Source organism: Lepidochelys olivacea, assembly GCF_965140295.1.
Source record: "Lepidochelys olivacea isolate rLepOli2 genome assembly, chromosome: 5".
In the NCBI taxonomy this organism is placed as follows: domain Eukaryota; kingdom Metazoa; phylum Chordata; order Testudines; family Cheloniidae; genus Lepidochelys; species Lepidochelys olivacea.
In genome coordinates, this window is record NC_140415.1 from 68,883,432 (window position 1) to 68,897,294 (window position 13,863).

General features: G+C 36.4%; 1 protein-coding gene across 1 annotated transcript in view; it reads right to left on the reverse strand.

The window, feature by feature from the left end:
* Positions 1-475: 475 nt before the first annotated feature.
* FBXL17 (F-box and leucine rich repeat protein 17) overlaps positions 476-13,863 on the reverse strand; it is a 488,246-nt gene continuing 474,858 nt past the window's right edge. Inside the window, exon 9 of the mRNA XM_084629250.1 lies at positions 476-2,952. Coding sequence (XP_084485376.1) covers positions 2,815-2,952 — 138 coding nt within the window. The 3' untranslated portion in view covers positions 476-2,814. The remainder of the gene's footprint in view (positions 2,953-13,863) is intronic.

The following is a 13,863-nucleotide window of genomic DNA, read 5'->3' on the forward strand; positions in this document are numbered from 1 at the left end:
ATCATTGTAGTATCTAGGTAGTTCTGATTTATTGAGGGGGAATTAAAAGGGCTAAATGAGTATAGCCTGGCTACACAATGAGTACTAGGACATGATAATAGGATAACAGTCTGCAAACATCTGAAAGCTGTAAATACCAAGGATGAAGAGGAATTATTTAAGCAGCTACATGTGGGTATAATGGTTAATGAAATAAGACAGATAAAATATAACCTGGATATTTTGATAGTACAATCGAGTAGATGATGGAATAATCTTCCAAGGGTGAAAGACTCATTGCTTGGGACATTTAAAACTAGACTGGAAAATGCATTAGCAAATGTACAACAGGGGAAAAATCCTGCATTGGCAGGGAGTTGACCTAACAGAAGATCAAAAAAAAAGTGGTGATGTAATAGGCCAATATTACATACAAAAACTTAAACAGTGTTAGTAATCTACATAACCAAACAAAAGACACACAGTTTTGCTTCTCTCTTTTATTGCAACCAATCTCAAAGTCAAAACTTTCACGGAAAAATAGAAACTTACAAATTGTGTGAATTGTCTTGTTGCATTCATAAAAAGACATTAAAGAGAAATGACTTGAGTTCTCCATTATATCTGCAATATTATTCACTGTCTTTATTCTGAAAATACTGTTGCCATTTTGGAGTCAATAAAAAGTCCAGCATAATATGTGTTCACATGTATTTATGACATTCCAAGCAAAACTCTACTTAATATTTTTTCCAGATAAATGTTTTCAGCTTCATTTTGAAGTGTCTAATAAGAAAACATTTAACAACTGTCACTGGACTTTGAGTTGATGCTTTCTGTAATTGTCAAGAATTAATGCTATGGGACTGGAATACAGTTTTGGCAGAATTGCACGGACATATGAAAACTGTTCTCTAGGTTATGCTGCATCAGTTCTTCTGGATTAGCAAAACACTTGGACAATAATGGCAATTTGTCAGCTGAAATTTGAGCATTTGATATTTTGGATTAAAAGAGTATAACCTTTAAAAAGCAAATACGCAGTGTTATACACCTCAAAAAATCATCCTTTCACCAAATTGCAACCGTCTAAAGGTTAATGCAACTTCAAACCAAAGCTGCAACATCTGTATGTTCAATGGCTGCTTATCAACACTTGTCAAATTTAACTCTTGCAACACATATAGAAAATTAAACTTTTTATGTATTCACTTCAACTATTTTCTGCATATATTATCTTATAAATCAGTTTTGGATTAAAAAACAGAGTACACAATTGCCAACCAAAGTAGTCTTCAAGAGCTTGGGAACAAATATGAAAAGCAGAGAGTACAAGGCTTAAAATACACGATTTAGAGGATGCCAGAATAATTTTTCTTCCAGAGCAATTATTCTCTTCTAGAGTAAGGCCCTGATCTTGCAAAGTGATGCATGTGGTTGGACCCTTATGCCCACATGGAGTCCCACTGAAGTCACCTATGCCACGCTCTTGCTTTGCAGGAGTGGAACCCACATTAGCAACCACACACTACATCGGTGAAAATCAGCGGTGTGGCTTTTATTAATTGAACTTTCCTTTTTACTTGAAATTTCAGAATTCGGTAACATGACAGCGTTGTGAAAGAAAACTGGTTCATTCAGAAAGTTTAATTAAAAAAAACAAAGAAAAAACAACAACTTTATTTTAAGCTATATAAACATGGCCTTATAACTTATTTCCCACAGCGGGTGTCTTCTATGCAGCATTTGACCTCACAAGGTGGGAATTGGTTATCTGTGGTAAATTAAAGCGCTGTTAGCTCACCTATTACAAAAATGGCAAGGTGCAAAAATTGAGAAATCTATACAACATCTCCTACATGACTATTTAAGGAAAAATCACGTCTGCTGTTCTACAACATAAAACAAGTAAGATTGTCTACGTGAATAACCATTCAATAGTTACCATCATTTGTTAAGGTTTCCATTCAAAAATGAATTTCAAAATAATGATTTTTGTAATTAGCAAAATGTTTAGAAGAAAATCACAATTATTTGTGGATTCTTATATTACTGTGCATCCTAAAATACATGGGTGGTGTCAGTAATATATGGATTAAGAAATAATATGGATTAAGATTAGCTCCCAGTTTCAGCAGAGGCCTATACCGATCAGTTACACTGGTACTAGCATTGAGGTATCACTTACAAACCAAAGGAAACACGCATGACTGAGGCAAAGGGAATAGAACAAAAGAAAATAGGCTTAACATCTAATATAACTCAAGCCATCCACAGAACTAGAAGGAATCCACTTCAGGAAATCTGCCAAAGGCTTTTACATTGTGTTTATGCGTACAAAAAGGATACAATGCATTTCTTAAGATTTGTTTTCAACATTCGTACATAGTTTTACAGTACATCAAAGTCAGTGTATAGTCAACTCCATTTTACTGTAACTTGTGTAAACTCACAATTATATTGCAACATGAAAGGTTGTGAGCCCTCTTCAATGTCTTTGGGGATTTGCAGATTTTTAGGATGACAATTAACATTCAGAACAGTTACATGAGTCTAACTACAATTAGAGAGTCCAGTTTCTGTTCCAAAATTCCAGGAGGTACCACCAGACATAAAATGTTCACTGCTTTAAAAAACATTAATTTAAAACTTAAAACTAAAATAAAAACCTCTTTTAGAACGATGGACTCTTGAACATATATTTCACAGAAAGCAAAATGACATTTAAAAACATGAAAAGGTTTAAAATATTCCTGCAACATTGTACAACCAAAATCTGCAGTCCCCATTAGACCTGCTGAATGCATTAGTCGAATTGTAGTATCACATAGGTCGTTATGAAGCAGAAGACATACTGGGTGTCCAGCCCATTTGATAAGCCCGTTCCAAGGTCCTCTTGCAATCTTGCAGTACAGTACTGAAGGTTATGTATGGATATTGCTGCACTAGCTGTTCCACTGTTGCTTCATTCACCTACAACCAAAGAAAAGATTCTATAACTCACACTAAGTAAATAAAACATGCAACCCGACATGGAGAACAAGACATATCAGGGTTTGGATTTCTGAATATGAAGCTGCATGACTCATCCTGCAAGTCTTTTTTTATGCTAGAAGAGCTTGCAGCATTGGACCCTTGGTTTATAATTTGGGTTATCTGAATGTAATTAAGTGCGGTTGTTTTTTATGACAAAAATGAGAAAAATCACGGCTCCATCATGACAAAAAATGCAAGTCATAAGTTAATACCATTGTTTGTGGTGGAAAATGATAAGGAAAGTCAAACACATAATCTTTATTTTGAAATAAGCATTCGTTTTAAACCATTTGATAATATTTACCAAACAGATTAAAACCTTTTAAGATCCCATGTGCCACTACCCTGGACACTCAGGGGAGCCAAAATTGTAAACGTTCAAAGACTACAGTATCTTGTTCACGACTGCACTGGTCAGAGTGACAAACACCTGTATTAGGAGTCTTTTCACAGAGCAGTATCCATTCAAACTCTACCAGCCAGACAGAAGCTTACCTACCAAGTGTAAGATTTTCCTGGTGACAGAAAAATGAGAAATTGGCTGTAAGAGTACTGAATATAAGTGAAAACCCCCCCCGACTTTGGGCATGGTTCTGATACCCTTACTTACAGCAAGTAGTAACTCCACAATCAGCACCTTTGAAATGGTACTAATCAACGTGAATCAGAGTGTGGGCCTCTGTTAATGAAGAACATCAAATCACATGATTATGTAGGGAGAAAACAATAAGAACAAATTGTATTGGATATGAACATCATATGGTAATATGGGTCAGCACTTCCAAAGATTAAAGAGCCCTCAGAAATATTTAAAAGCCCACACAGCTCTACATATATCTTTGGTGGCAGCTATTGTTTTTAGCCTTTCATTGTAAAGCTAACACAGAACTCAGGTCCTTGGTGAGACGGGCTGAAATGGTAGGAATCAATAATTAAAACGTACAAGACTGGCAGATCAGGGATGTCCCCGCTAGACCTTAACCATCAAAGGTACCACCTTTATTCTTGATTAGACAAGGCAATCAGACAGGCCTAATTAAACCTAACACCTTTACAATTGCAATGCTGTGAGGGGATTAATTTGTCAATTATTTTTAAGCTGATTGCAGTTCATATCACAGAAGTAGACAGCTTCCTTCATCCTTTAGATAAATAAAAGATTAACCTAAGAACCACAACTTTTAGGTACCTTTCTTTGAAATCTTTATTGAACACTCAGGCATTTTACAATGCATGACTATTTCATTTAAATACTGAGCAGCCTACACTGACAGGATGTACCGGTAATACAATCCTCCACTTTTCTAGTGTCCAACATTCAAGGAAAAAAATGAAAAATAATGTTTGTTTTCGTCATTGAGAGTCTTCTTGGAATATTTAAAGCTACAACATCTAATAAAGCTTTTTTCCCTCTCAAAAAACCCAAGAACTCTAGCAGGGATTGCAGAGATTGAACAGTGATTGCACTTTCTGTCAGGGATAAATGAAGACTTTAATCTCCAGTTCTTCTGCTTTGATAATAGAAACACTCAATCTTCATGGGAAGATTCATCTATCTGAGGCTGACTTGGATAGAAAACTGGTTTAACTTCTCCTCCATGTACACAGGAAAAATGCAAGCTCTGTACTCTTTTGGTAAACAGCTATGTTAAAGTAACACCCGTGGGTGCTGAAAAACAAGAAGCATCTTTTAATAAATCCAAATGAAATTAGAGGTTGCATCAGACCTCCAAAATATTTGACACTCACTGGTGAATACAAACTTTTAAACTAACAGCAACATTCAGCAGAAATGCTTCTTGGAAGTAGAGTCTCCATAACTGTGTTTGTTACCATTTTGTCCTATTCAGAACAGTCAACAAACAGTTTTCTTTCAGCCAATACCTTTCAGGCTTTCTGCAGAGAGCAAAGATAGAGTACAGAACTCATCATGTTATCATCCCTCACCTCCCTCTCTGGAATACTAAACCTGAATCACTGGATTAAACCCCCCAAATTTCATGATTTTTACATTACATTAATGTAGACAGAATGAAGAAGCTCAGAAAGGAGAGTCAGCCATTTTGACCTTCCTAGCTGGGAACCCAGGAAGCAGAGTTTACACTCATCTAACTATCATTTAACTATCTTTAAACACTAATGTGTGGATGTTATTGCACTCACTCTCAAACAAGTTGGGGTTTCTTACTAGATGTCGTGGTTAGGGTTTAGTGGAGCAATGTGTATAATAGTGCAAACAGATTTTCATATGATAGGGAACAGACAAATTCAACCTAGACACAAGGCACACAGTTTTTAACAGTGGGAATGTGTAACCACAAAGTGGTGGATCTTTTCAGGTCTTTCTATCAAGACTGCATGCTTTTCTGGGAGGCATGCTTTGTTAAACACAAATTACTGGGCTCAATACAGAAGTAACTGGGTGAAATATAATGGCTTATGATACACAGGTCAGATAGATGATCTAATTATCCCTTCTGGCCTTAAAAATCTATGAATCTATAAAAAAGCACTTAACGCTTAAGCCATTAATGCCATATGTGTCTTTATAGGCAGTTATACTTGCTGGCTTTTATGTGCCACAATATAGAAATATCTTATAAGTGGGGGGAAAAACACACAGGTTTGTTAGCAATTGTGGTTGCCAAATGGGCAGACTGTGGTCCAGTGAGTATCAAGAGGACACCCAACTAGGACCACTTGGGAGGGAGTGAAATTGAAGGTTATACAAATCTAGAGTCTGCAGGAACAGACAGTTCTTGAAGGTAAGACAGTAAATCCAGGGGGCAAGCTCAAGCATAAATAGGTCATTACATGTAGTTGGCCTACAGGATAAACCTGAGCACGAAGGGGACAGGCAAAAACACCATGGAAGAAAGAGCAAGAAATAAATCACCTGTCTCTCAATCAAAATCTGAACGTGGACAAAAACTTACAGACACAACTAGTTTCCAGGGCTGTCATGAGGATTTCTAGAGATTTGTTTTAAGGTCATTTGAAAACCTTAATTTTCTTATTCAGACTCTAGATATAAACCTTAGTTGCTACCGGTAAGATTGCAGTTAGGGTTTCTCTTATGTTCATATTTGGAACTTTTAAAAGTCCAGAAAGAAACCACTTTGAGCTTGAAAACTAGCAAGCTTACTCTCATGCCAGAGGAGAATTTTTTCCCCAGGTTTCATGATACATGATGAAATTGTTTGACTTAGTTAAATATTTAGTTGTTAAACACTTTAAAAATTCATTTTAATAAAAGTAATCATAAACATGACAAAATTATATTAGACAAGATAAATCAATCCAGCTTACATCATAGTAAAAAAAAAAGATTAAAAAAACTTTCAGCCATTATAAAAACCTATGTAAGTTCTAGGATGAGAAAAAAACTGTATTTGAAAAATAAGGCCGTAGACTATTCCCTCTGAAACCAAATGGAAATCTTGCTATTTACCACCAGAAAAACTCAGACCAAATCAGATACTAAATCATTAGCAGTTGTAAAGGTTCAGTATCCTACTCAAAGGGATAAATAGTATATTCTCCAAGAGGAGGTAATAGCTTTAAATCAAAAAGATGTCAATCATTTGGTCCTTGTCATCAGGTCCTCTAATGTTAAATTAAGATACCAACAAGCATTTTCATAATTAAAATCATAAAAAATTAAGCGTCTGTATCTTTGATAAGATGTAATTTGCCTGGCAATAAAACAGAAACCTCCAAAAATAAGTTCAGCACTTAAAGAAAGCAATTTCCCCCTTCAAGCCTGTATGACATTGGACACCGAGGGAAAAATGTGAATGTTTACATCTTCATGTTAAATGTTATTTTTTTTCTCCAACCAACTTTCATTAATCTCCAACAATTGAAATGTCAAAAGAAAGGCTATTAGCTAAGATAAATCAATTACATTATCTAATACATTATCATTTATTTGTATTCCAATAGCACCTACAATGTGATAGATGCTATCTGCACATAAGGAAAACACAGTCCTTGTCCCTAAAAGCAAGATCAATGAATTGATAGGCCATTCACAGCTGAACATGAGGGTTAAAAAGCTCCAAAGAACTTAAGAAATTAACAAAAAGAAAAGGAGTACTTGTGGCACCTTAGAGACTAACCAATTTATTTGAGCATGAGCTTTCGTGAGCTACAGCTCACTTCATCGGATGCATACCGTGGAAACTGCAGCAGACTTTATATACACACAGAGAATATGAAACAATACCTCCTCCCACCCCACTGTCCTGCTGGTAATAGCTTATCTAAAGTGATCATCAGGTTGGGCCATTTCCAGCACAAATCCAGGTTTTCTCACCCTCCACCCCCCCACACAAATTCACTCTCCTGCTGGTGATAGCCCATCCAAAGTGACAACTCTTTACACAATGTGCATGATAATCAAGTTGGGCCATTTCCTGGGGGGGTGAGAGAACCTGGATTTGTGCAGGAAATGGCCCAACTTGATTATCATGCACATTGTGTAAAGATGGGCTATCACCAGCAGGAGAGTGAATTTGTGTGGGGGGGGGGGGGCGTGGAGGGTGAGAAAACCTGGATTTGTGCTGGAAATGGCCCAACCTGATGATCACTTTAGATAAGCTATTACCAGCAGGACAGTGGGGTGGGAGGAGGTATTGTTTCATATTCTCTGTGTGTATATAAAGTCTGCTGCAGTTTCCACGGTATGCATCCGATGAAGTGAGCTGTAGCTCACGAAAGCTCATGCTCAAATAAATTGGTTAGTCTCTAAGGTGCCACAAGTACTCCTTTTCTTTTTGCGAATACAGACTAACACGGCTGTTACTCTGAAAGAAATTAACAGTAAATTCAGGCAGGCCCTCCCCACTCAGGTGTCAAGGAAAATCCAAAAGCCCCTGACATTGTTAGATTTTCAGTAATTCTCAAAAGACTCACAGGTTTTTTAAAAAATGCTTCAGGCAGTGTTCTATATTGGACTCCAGAGAGAGTTTTAATACTATATTCTGTAACTTCTATATCAGGGAATTGTTTCTAGGTTTTTTTCCTCACTGCCTCCATTATGCCCTCAAGATAAAGTTGGTCAAATACATCATATTTTGATCCAAGAGAATCAATTTTTTATTTAAGCCCCTCATTAGCCTCAAGAATCTTCTTCAGTGAAATTAGGTGCTGCAGCTGAAATACAATCAGCTGAATCTAAAAGTTTTTCAGTGAAGTGGATAGCAACATTTGCCAAGAGCGGACTGCAGTGGGGACAGTGACAGAGGTAATGACAGACCATCTATACCTTTCTGATGTCAAAGCTGTAATTGCTGAAATCTCTGTATCTATAGAAGTACTATGTTTCAGTATAATTTAGGAGTCATTATAAAATTAAACTAAGTCTCCAGGGACGATAACTTGCCTTTGCTCTGGACCCTTTATGCTGAGTAAAAGGGCAGAAGTGGTGTAAAGGGGTCCTATAAGCTCCAGTTCCAGAATGCAAGAGGATTCCTCTAGTGTACTGTAATAAAAAGCCATAAAGGCTGCCTTCAGAGGACACATTCAAAAAGCCCCGGTGTAAGGAGTATGTCAGGGGCAGGGCTGCAGCACACAACCCTGAAGAGATTCTGGTCCATGCTGTGGCTCACAGGGCAGCCTTGGGAGGCTACTGAAACTTAGACAGGCCCAAGGGCTCTCTAAGTTACACCAGGCTTGGTCTACACTACCAACTTACGTTGGTTTAACTACGTCACCCAGGGGTGTGGAAAATCCACAAAATCCAAAGCGCAGCTTAACCAGTAGAGCAGTCACGCTAGCACTCAGTGAAGATGCTACCTACGCTGATGGGAGAGGTGGTAGCTATGTTGATGGGAGAAGCTCTTCTGTCAACATAGCACTGTCTACACTGGGAGTTGGGTCAGTATAAGTGTGTCGCTCAGGGGAGTGGACTTTCCATGGAAATGGTACATGCAGCTTTCTCTCTGCATGCTTGATGATATAATATGGAAGCCCATTTTTCCATGTTGTGAATGCAGAGGGAAGTTTGTCTTTATATTGTGGGGAGAAATATGCCATGAGTCCACAGTACAGAAAGAACTTTGGTTATTGAGTCATGGACTAGATTTTGTTAGACATATTTCACAAACACACAATCTCTCCCATGTTTTAAAGATGAAATCCAAAATTTAGAGGGAAGGGAATTATAGAGTAGTCAAATTTATTCACTCTTCTTCTCCTTTCTCCAGCTTTAGTTTACTGTTTCCTCAATTCAAAGTTTTTTAAAAGTATACTTAACAACAAATGTTTGATTTTTTCCCCCCAGCTAACAGTCGAATGAGTAACATTCTCAAGTGGCTCAATTATAACTGTTGCCTATAGCCACAACAAAATGAAAGATTTCTGGAATCGTTTTGTGTGAAGTGCTATGCATTTGATCAGTTAAGGCAGATATGTTCCACAGAGTTTAAAAGACTGCCCTAATTCCCAGAAGCAGAACCCTTGCTTAGGACTACTTTAATAATAAAATAACAGCACTAACTATATTAGTACAACATTTTACAGTCTGAATAAATTCCCTTTTGGTTTAGACAAAGAACGCATTTTGGCTTAACTGATGTAGTTCTTTTACAAAATCATTATGTTTGTGGATTGATGATTAATGCAATTGACAAGTCCTGTCTCCTCCAAAATATTGATGTAATATGATTATCATGACATTCAAACCACTTAATTTTGTACTGCAAAGACCATAGCAATTTATTTCCCAGTTATGCGTGGGATAGGAAAAGGAGGAGGGGTAGAAACTATGTAGAAGTATAAATATGTCTGATATTTTTGTGCGCCAAAATTAAACAAATGAAATACACAAACTCCATAATTAGCTCAAGTACCTTTTGAGGTTTCAGAAAAGAACTGACATCATGAAACTCCAATTGAGAAGTTGTGGCAAATCTACTTGTGGAATATGTGTCCCCTTTTTCTATTTCTTTCAGCTCACACAGAGATGCACAACCCGGCAGGGACAAAGGCTTTGTTGAGAAGTTGCTCATACATTTGAATGCTATTGCCTCAAACAATCACTGTGGTCTCTTGGAGAGGACAAAGGTTATTGCAAATTAACAAAATAATCAATTTCAGGTTTCTGTAGCGTACTTAGTTCTTGAAGAGCCCACATCCCAAAGCTGGCCATGCTAACCATTATCTCTTACATCTCCTGCAATATCAAGTATTACATTCCCATAAATGACAAAGATGTTTCATTCTCAAGTCTCCAGGATCATTAGGAGCCTATTACTTTTGTTATTTTGTAAGAGAAGCCTTTCCAAAGTGTTTTTGGTTGTTTGTTTTTGTATGTTTCAAACAAAGTAGCTAATTGCTTCTAGACACAGATTGTACAGCACTTGAGAGTACAAACCTCAAAAATAGTATACAAAATTATTCACAATTATTTCAAATGAATAAACCCCGCAAACTCCGTAGGCTGTTTTGTCCTTATTTAGAAAAATATTTTGTAAGTGATGACTGCCCAGTGAAACGATGGTATTTATTTATAAACAATGGACCTTCTTTCAACTTCTTGAAATGTTCATACTGATAAGATAGTGATGGCTGTTTTGCTTTGTGGAAAACTATGGATTATCAAAGCTATCTCCTCCGTTCCGTGAGCATATTACTGTAATGTTTAATAAACTGGGAGACATTTAAAAGTAAGTGCAAAAATCAGTTAAAAAACTTCACAGTTAACAGACATCATTAAAAAGTTACTCAGACAATACTTCTAGAAAGTATTCCCTCACTTTTTGTGTTCCATACATAATATTGGTTAGTTCACATTGCTTTTCCCCTCAACAATGGCCTGACCCTGCAAATACTTACCAATGGGCTTTAGATTTGATCACATTGACATGAATAATCCTTTCGATGACTATACTAAGAACTGGATCAGGCCTTTGGTACATGAGTAGACCTATTGACTTGTGTATGCCCTGTAGTAAGTCTTTAAAGGACTGAGTCCTCAATGTATCCCATTGTCGAACTTTGCTGCCTACAACTTGCACACATTTTGGAAATGAAATAGTTAAACTAAAGATACAATAGCATACAGTTAACTTGAATTCTCTTCCCCTGCATTTTAGCAGACACTTTCAGTCATGCACTTAATGGGTAAGCTATTCCAGTTAGCTAAAAAAAGAATCATTTATTGTTCCGTTTTTTAAAATGCTCATATTGAAAATCAAAGGGCAAAATGAATACTTTAAAAGACAGTGGGGTCTTTATCAGGGGAGGGAGGATTGCTGTAATTTCATTCTAATAGGGTTCAGTGGTCTTATGCATCCGATATCTTCATTATTCATATACCTCACCCACCTTCTCTCTCTCATTATTCATAAACAGATATATCAATGGAAGCTCCTACATTTCACGTTACTTCAAAAATACAGAGAATCTTCTTAAATATGCAGCAATGTCATTTGAACAAATTACAGTGATTTAGGGAGAGAATAAGTGCTACAGACTTTTTTTTAAATGGGAGAAAAACAGATTTTGCAGTTCTCAAGATCAAACCATAATGTAATTCTCAAAATGATTTTTTTTAAAGTGGAAGTAATTTGTCAGGCATTTTGCTCTATTTCAAGTTAGCTTCTATTAGCTTTTTAAAATGGTAAGGCCAATGGCTATGCTAATTATATTAAATCAAGACATGGCCCTATATTCTTGTAGTTGCATTGTTGACTAATAATGGTTTGGCCCGGATAAAGATCCAGCACCTGAGATCCTATCGCCCTTCCACTCAGTTCATTTTCAAGCAATCTGTGTAAGTAGCAACAGACCTTGCACAAAAGGTTGAAAAATGTTGCACAGACCATGCTTATTAATATATACAAAAGCAGGAAATTCTTTATACACTGAGGCATCAACCTTGTTCATAAGTTGGTGTTTCTTTACAAATCACATTCTTCATGAAAAAAACACAGGTCCTCATCACACTAAGGATTTGCAGTTGAAATGTGACATCACCTAACCATATTGAAAAAACACTCTTAACAGACTTTTTCAATTTTAGGGATCAGTTTGACCTTTTTTTTTCTCTTGTAGTTTCCTAAAAGGGTTGGTCTTTTGTCAGTTGTATTGATTGGCACTTTATATGTCCTAAAATCTCAATAAAAGTATTGATGGAAAATATATTTTGCAGATGATCTAAGAAAGCCTCTGGGATAAGTTATATGGTTTCAGAAATATTCCTGTTGAAGATCAACTTAAATTTCTTAAAAACAGAAAGCTTGGAAGAGCCAAGACTATGGTGAATTTAATGAAAGAAATTGGTGTACTCCTTCACAGCCAACTCTGTCAAATTAACTTCACTTCAGCGTCAGACTGGAGGTGCTGAGTTCTGTCACTATTCCTGGGGGCTGGGTTTTTCAATGCCATTTTATGTATGTTTTCAAGAAATGTTTGCTGCATTTTAACACTAGTATTTCTGATAGCCATTTCAAATAACACCATAAGATTGCACAAAGAATCCAGAGTTGTGAGAATCTGTGATAGGAAACTCACAACCTCTAACTGAAGATTATTATGACAGATAGTCCAACTAACCAAACCGTCAGTCAGGAAAATTAATGAAGTTTTCATTCAATATTTCCTAGGCATCATGCAAGAGATTTTTTTAGGAAAGATAAGGGTTCAGATTGCCATAAGCCAAAAACTGATGGGATGTTATAAAGGACACTATAGAAACCAAATAAAATCATTAAAACATGAGTTCCAGCAATAAATGACAGGTTTCAGAGTAACAGCCGTGTTAGTCTGTATTCGCAAAAAGAAAAGGAGTACTTGTGGCACCTTAGAGACTAACCCATTTATTTGAGCATGAGCGTTCGTGAGCTACAGCTCACTTCATCGGATGCAAGTGATGAAGTGAGCTGTAGCTCACGAAAGCTCATGCTCAAATAAATGGGTTAGTCTCTAAGGTGCCACAAGTCCTCCTTTTCTTTTAGCAATAAATGAGTTAATTTAATGCGACCCAGTTTGTCACATTTCCCTCAGTTTGAATCATGTTGGATTTTTTAAAAATGAACTGGAATAACTACTTTGTAGGGAACCTCCTGTATCAGTCTAGATGACAATTTAGGGGTACAAGTTTAAATAATCGTGTTTACAAAAAGTAAACTAGAAAGCTGAAGACTTGCATCTTTGCAGTCACCCTGACACACTGCCGGAAATTTCAAATAAGGATATCCAAACTAAAGGTTAAAATGTCCAGCTCAAATCCTAAACAGTGAGTGTTGGTGTTTGAAATCCTATCTGTTATAATTTTCCAGAAAATATATTTGGGATCATGTGACTGAAATGACAAAAAAGCATAGAGCTGTTGGCGTAGCATTAAAAACAACTAAATATTAAGGACCTAAAATTGAGAAACCCTCAAAATGCATTCACAGGAAAATTTCTAATGAAGTTTCTTTGTAATGATTCACAAACAAAACTGGACTTTGAATGAAAAACCCTTGTTTAAAGAAGATAAGAAATGCTGACATTAAGGAAACATCGTATTCCCCCCCACTCCTTTCTAATAGATTGAGGGTAGCACAAAATAACATGCACTGACTTATAATATTGAAATATACAATGAAGAATTGTTAATGGTAAGATGAAGAGTTTTGATAGCTATATTTTTAATAATTTGTATTTTAATAATTTTGTATCGTGAATGAGCAGATGAGGTAACACTTAGTCTAAGTCCTTGCTGGCATAATTGTAGTTTTCCCAATTATTTTATATAGAATTGCTAATCTGCTTAATATGTTACTGCTGACAGAACAAAAGTAACGTGTTGAAAGACGTAAGTAAAAGATACACAAACATGTAATGATAAATAAAAGA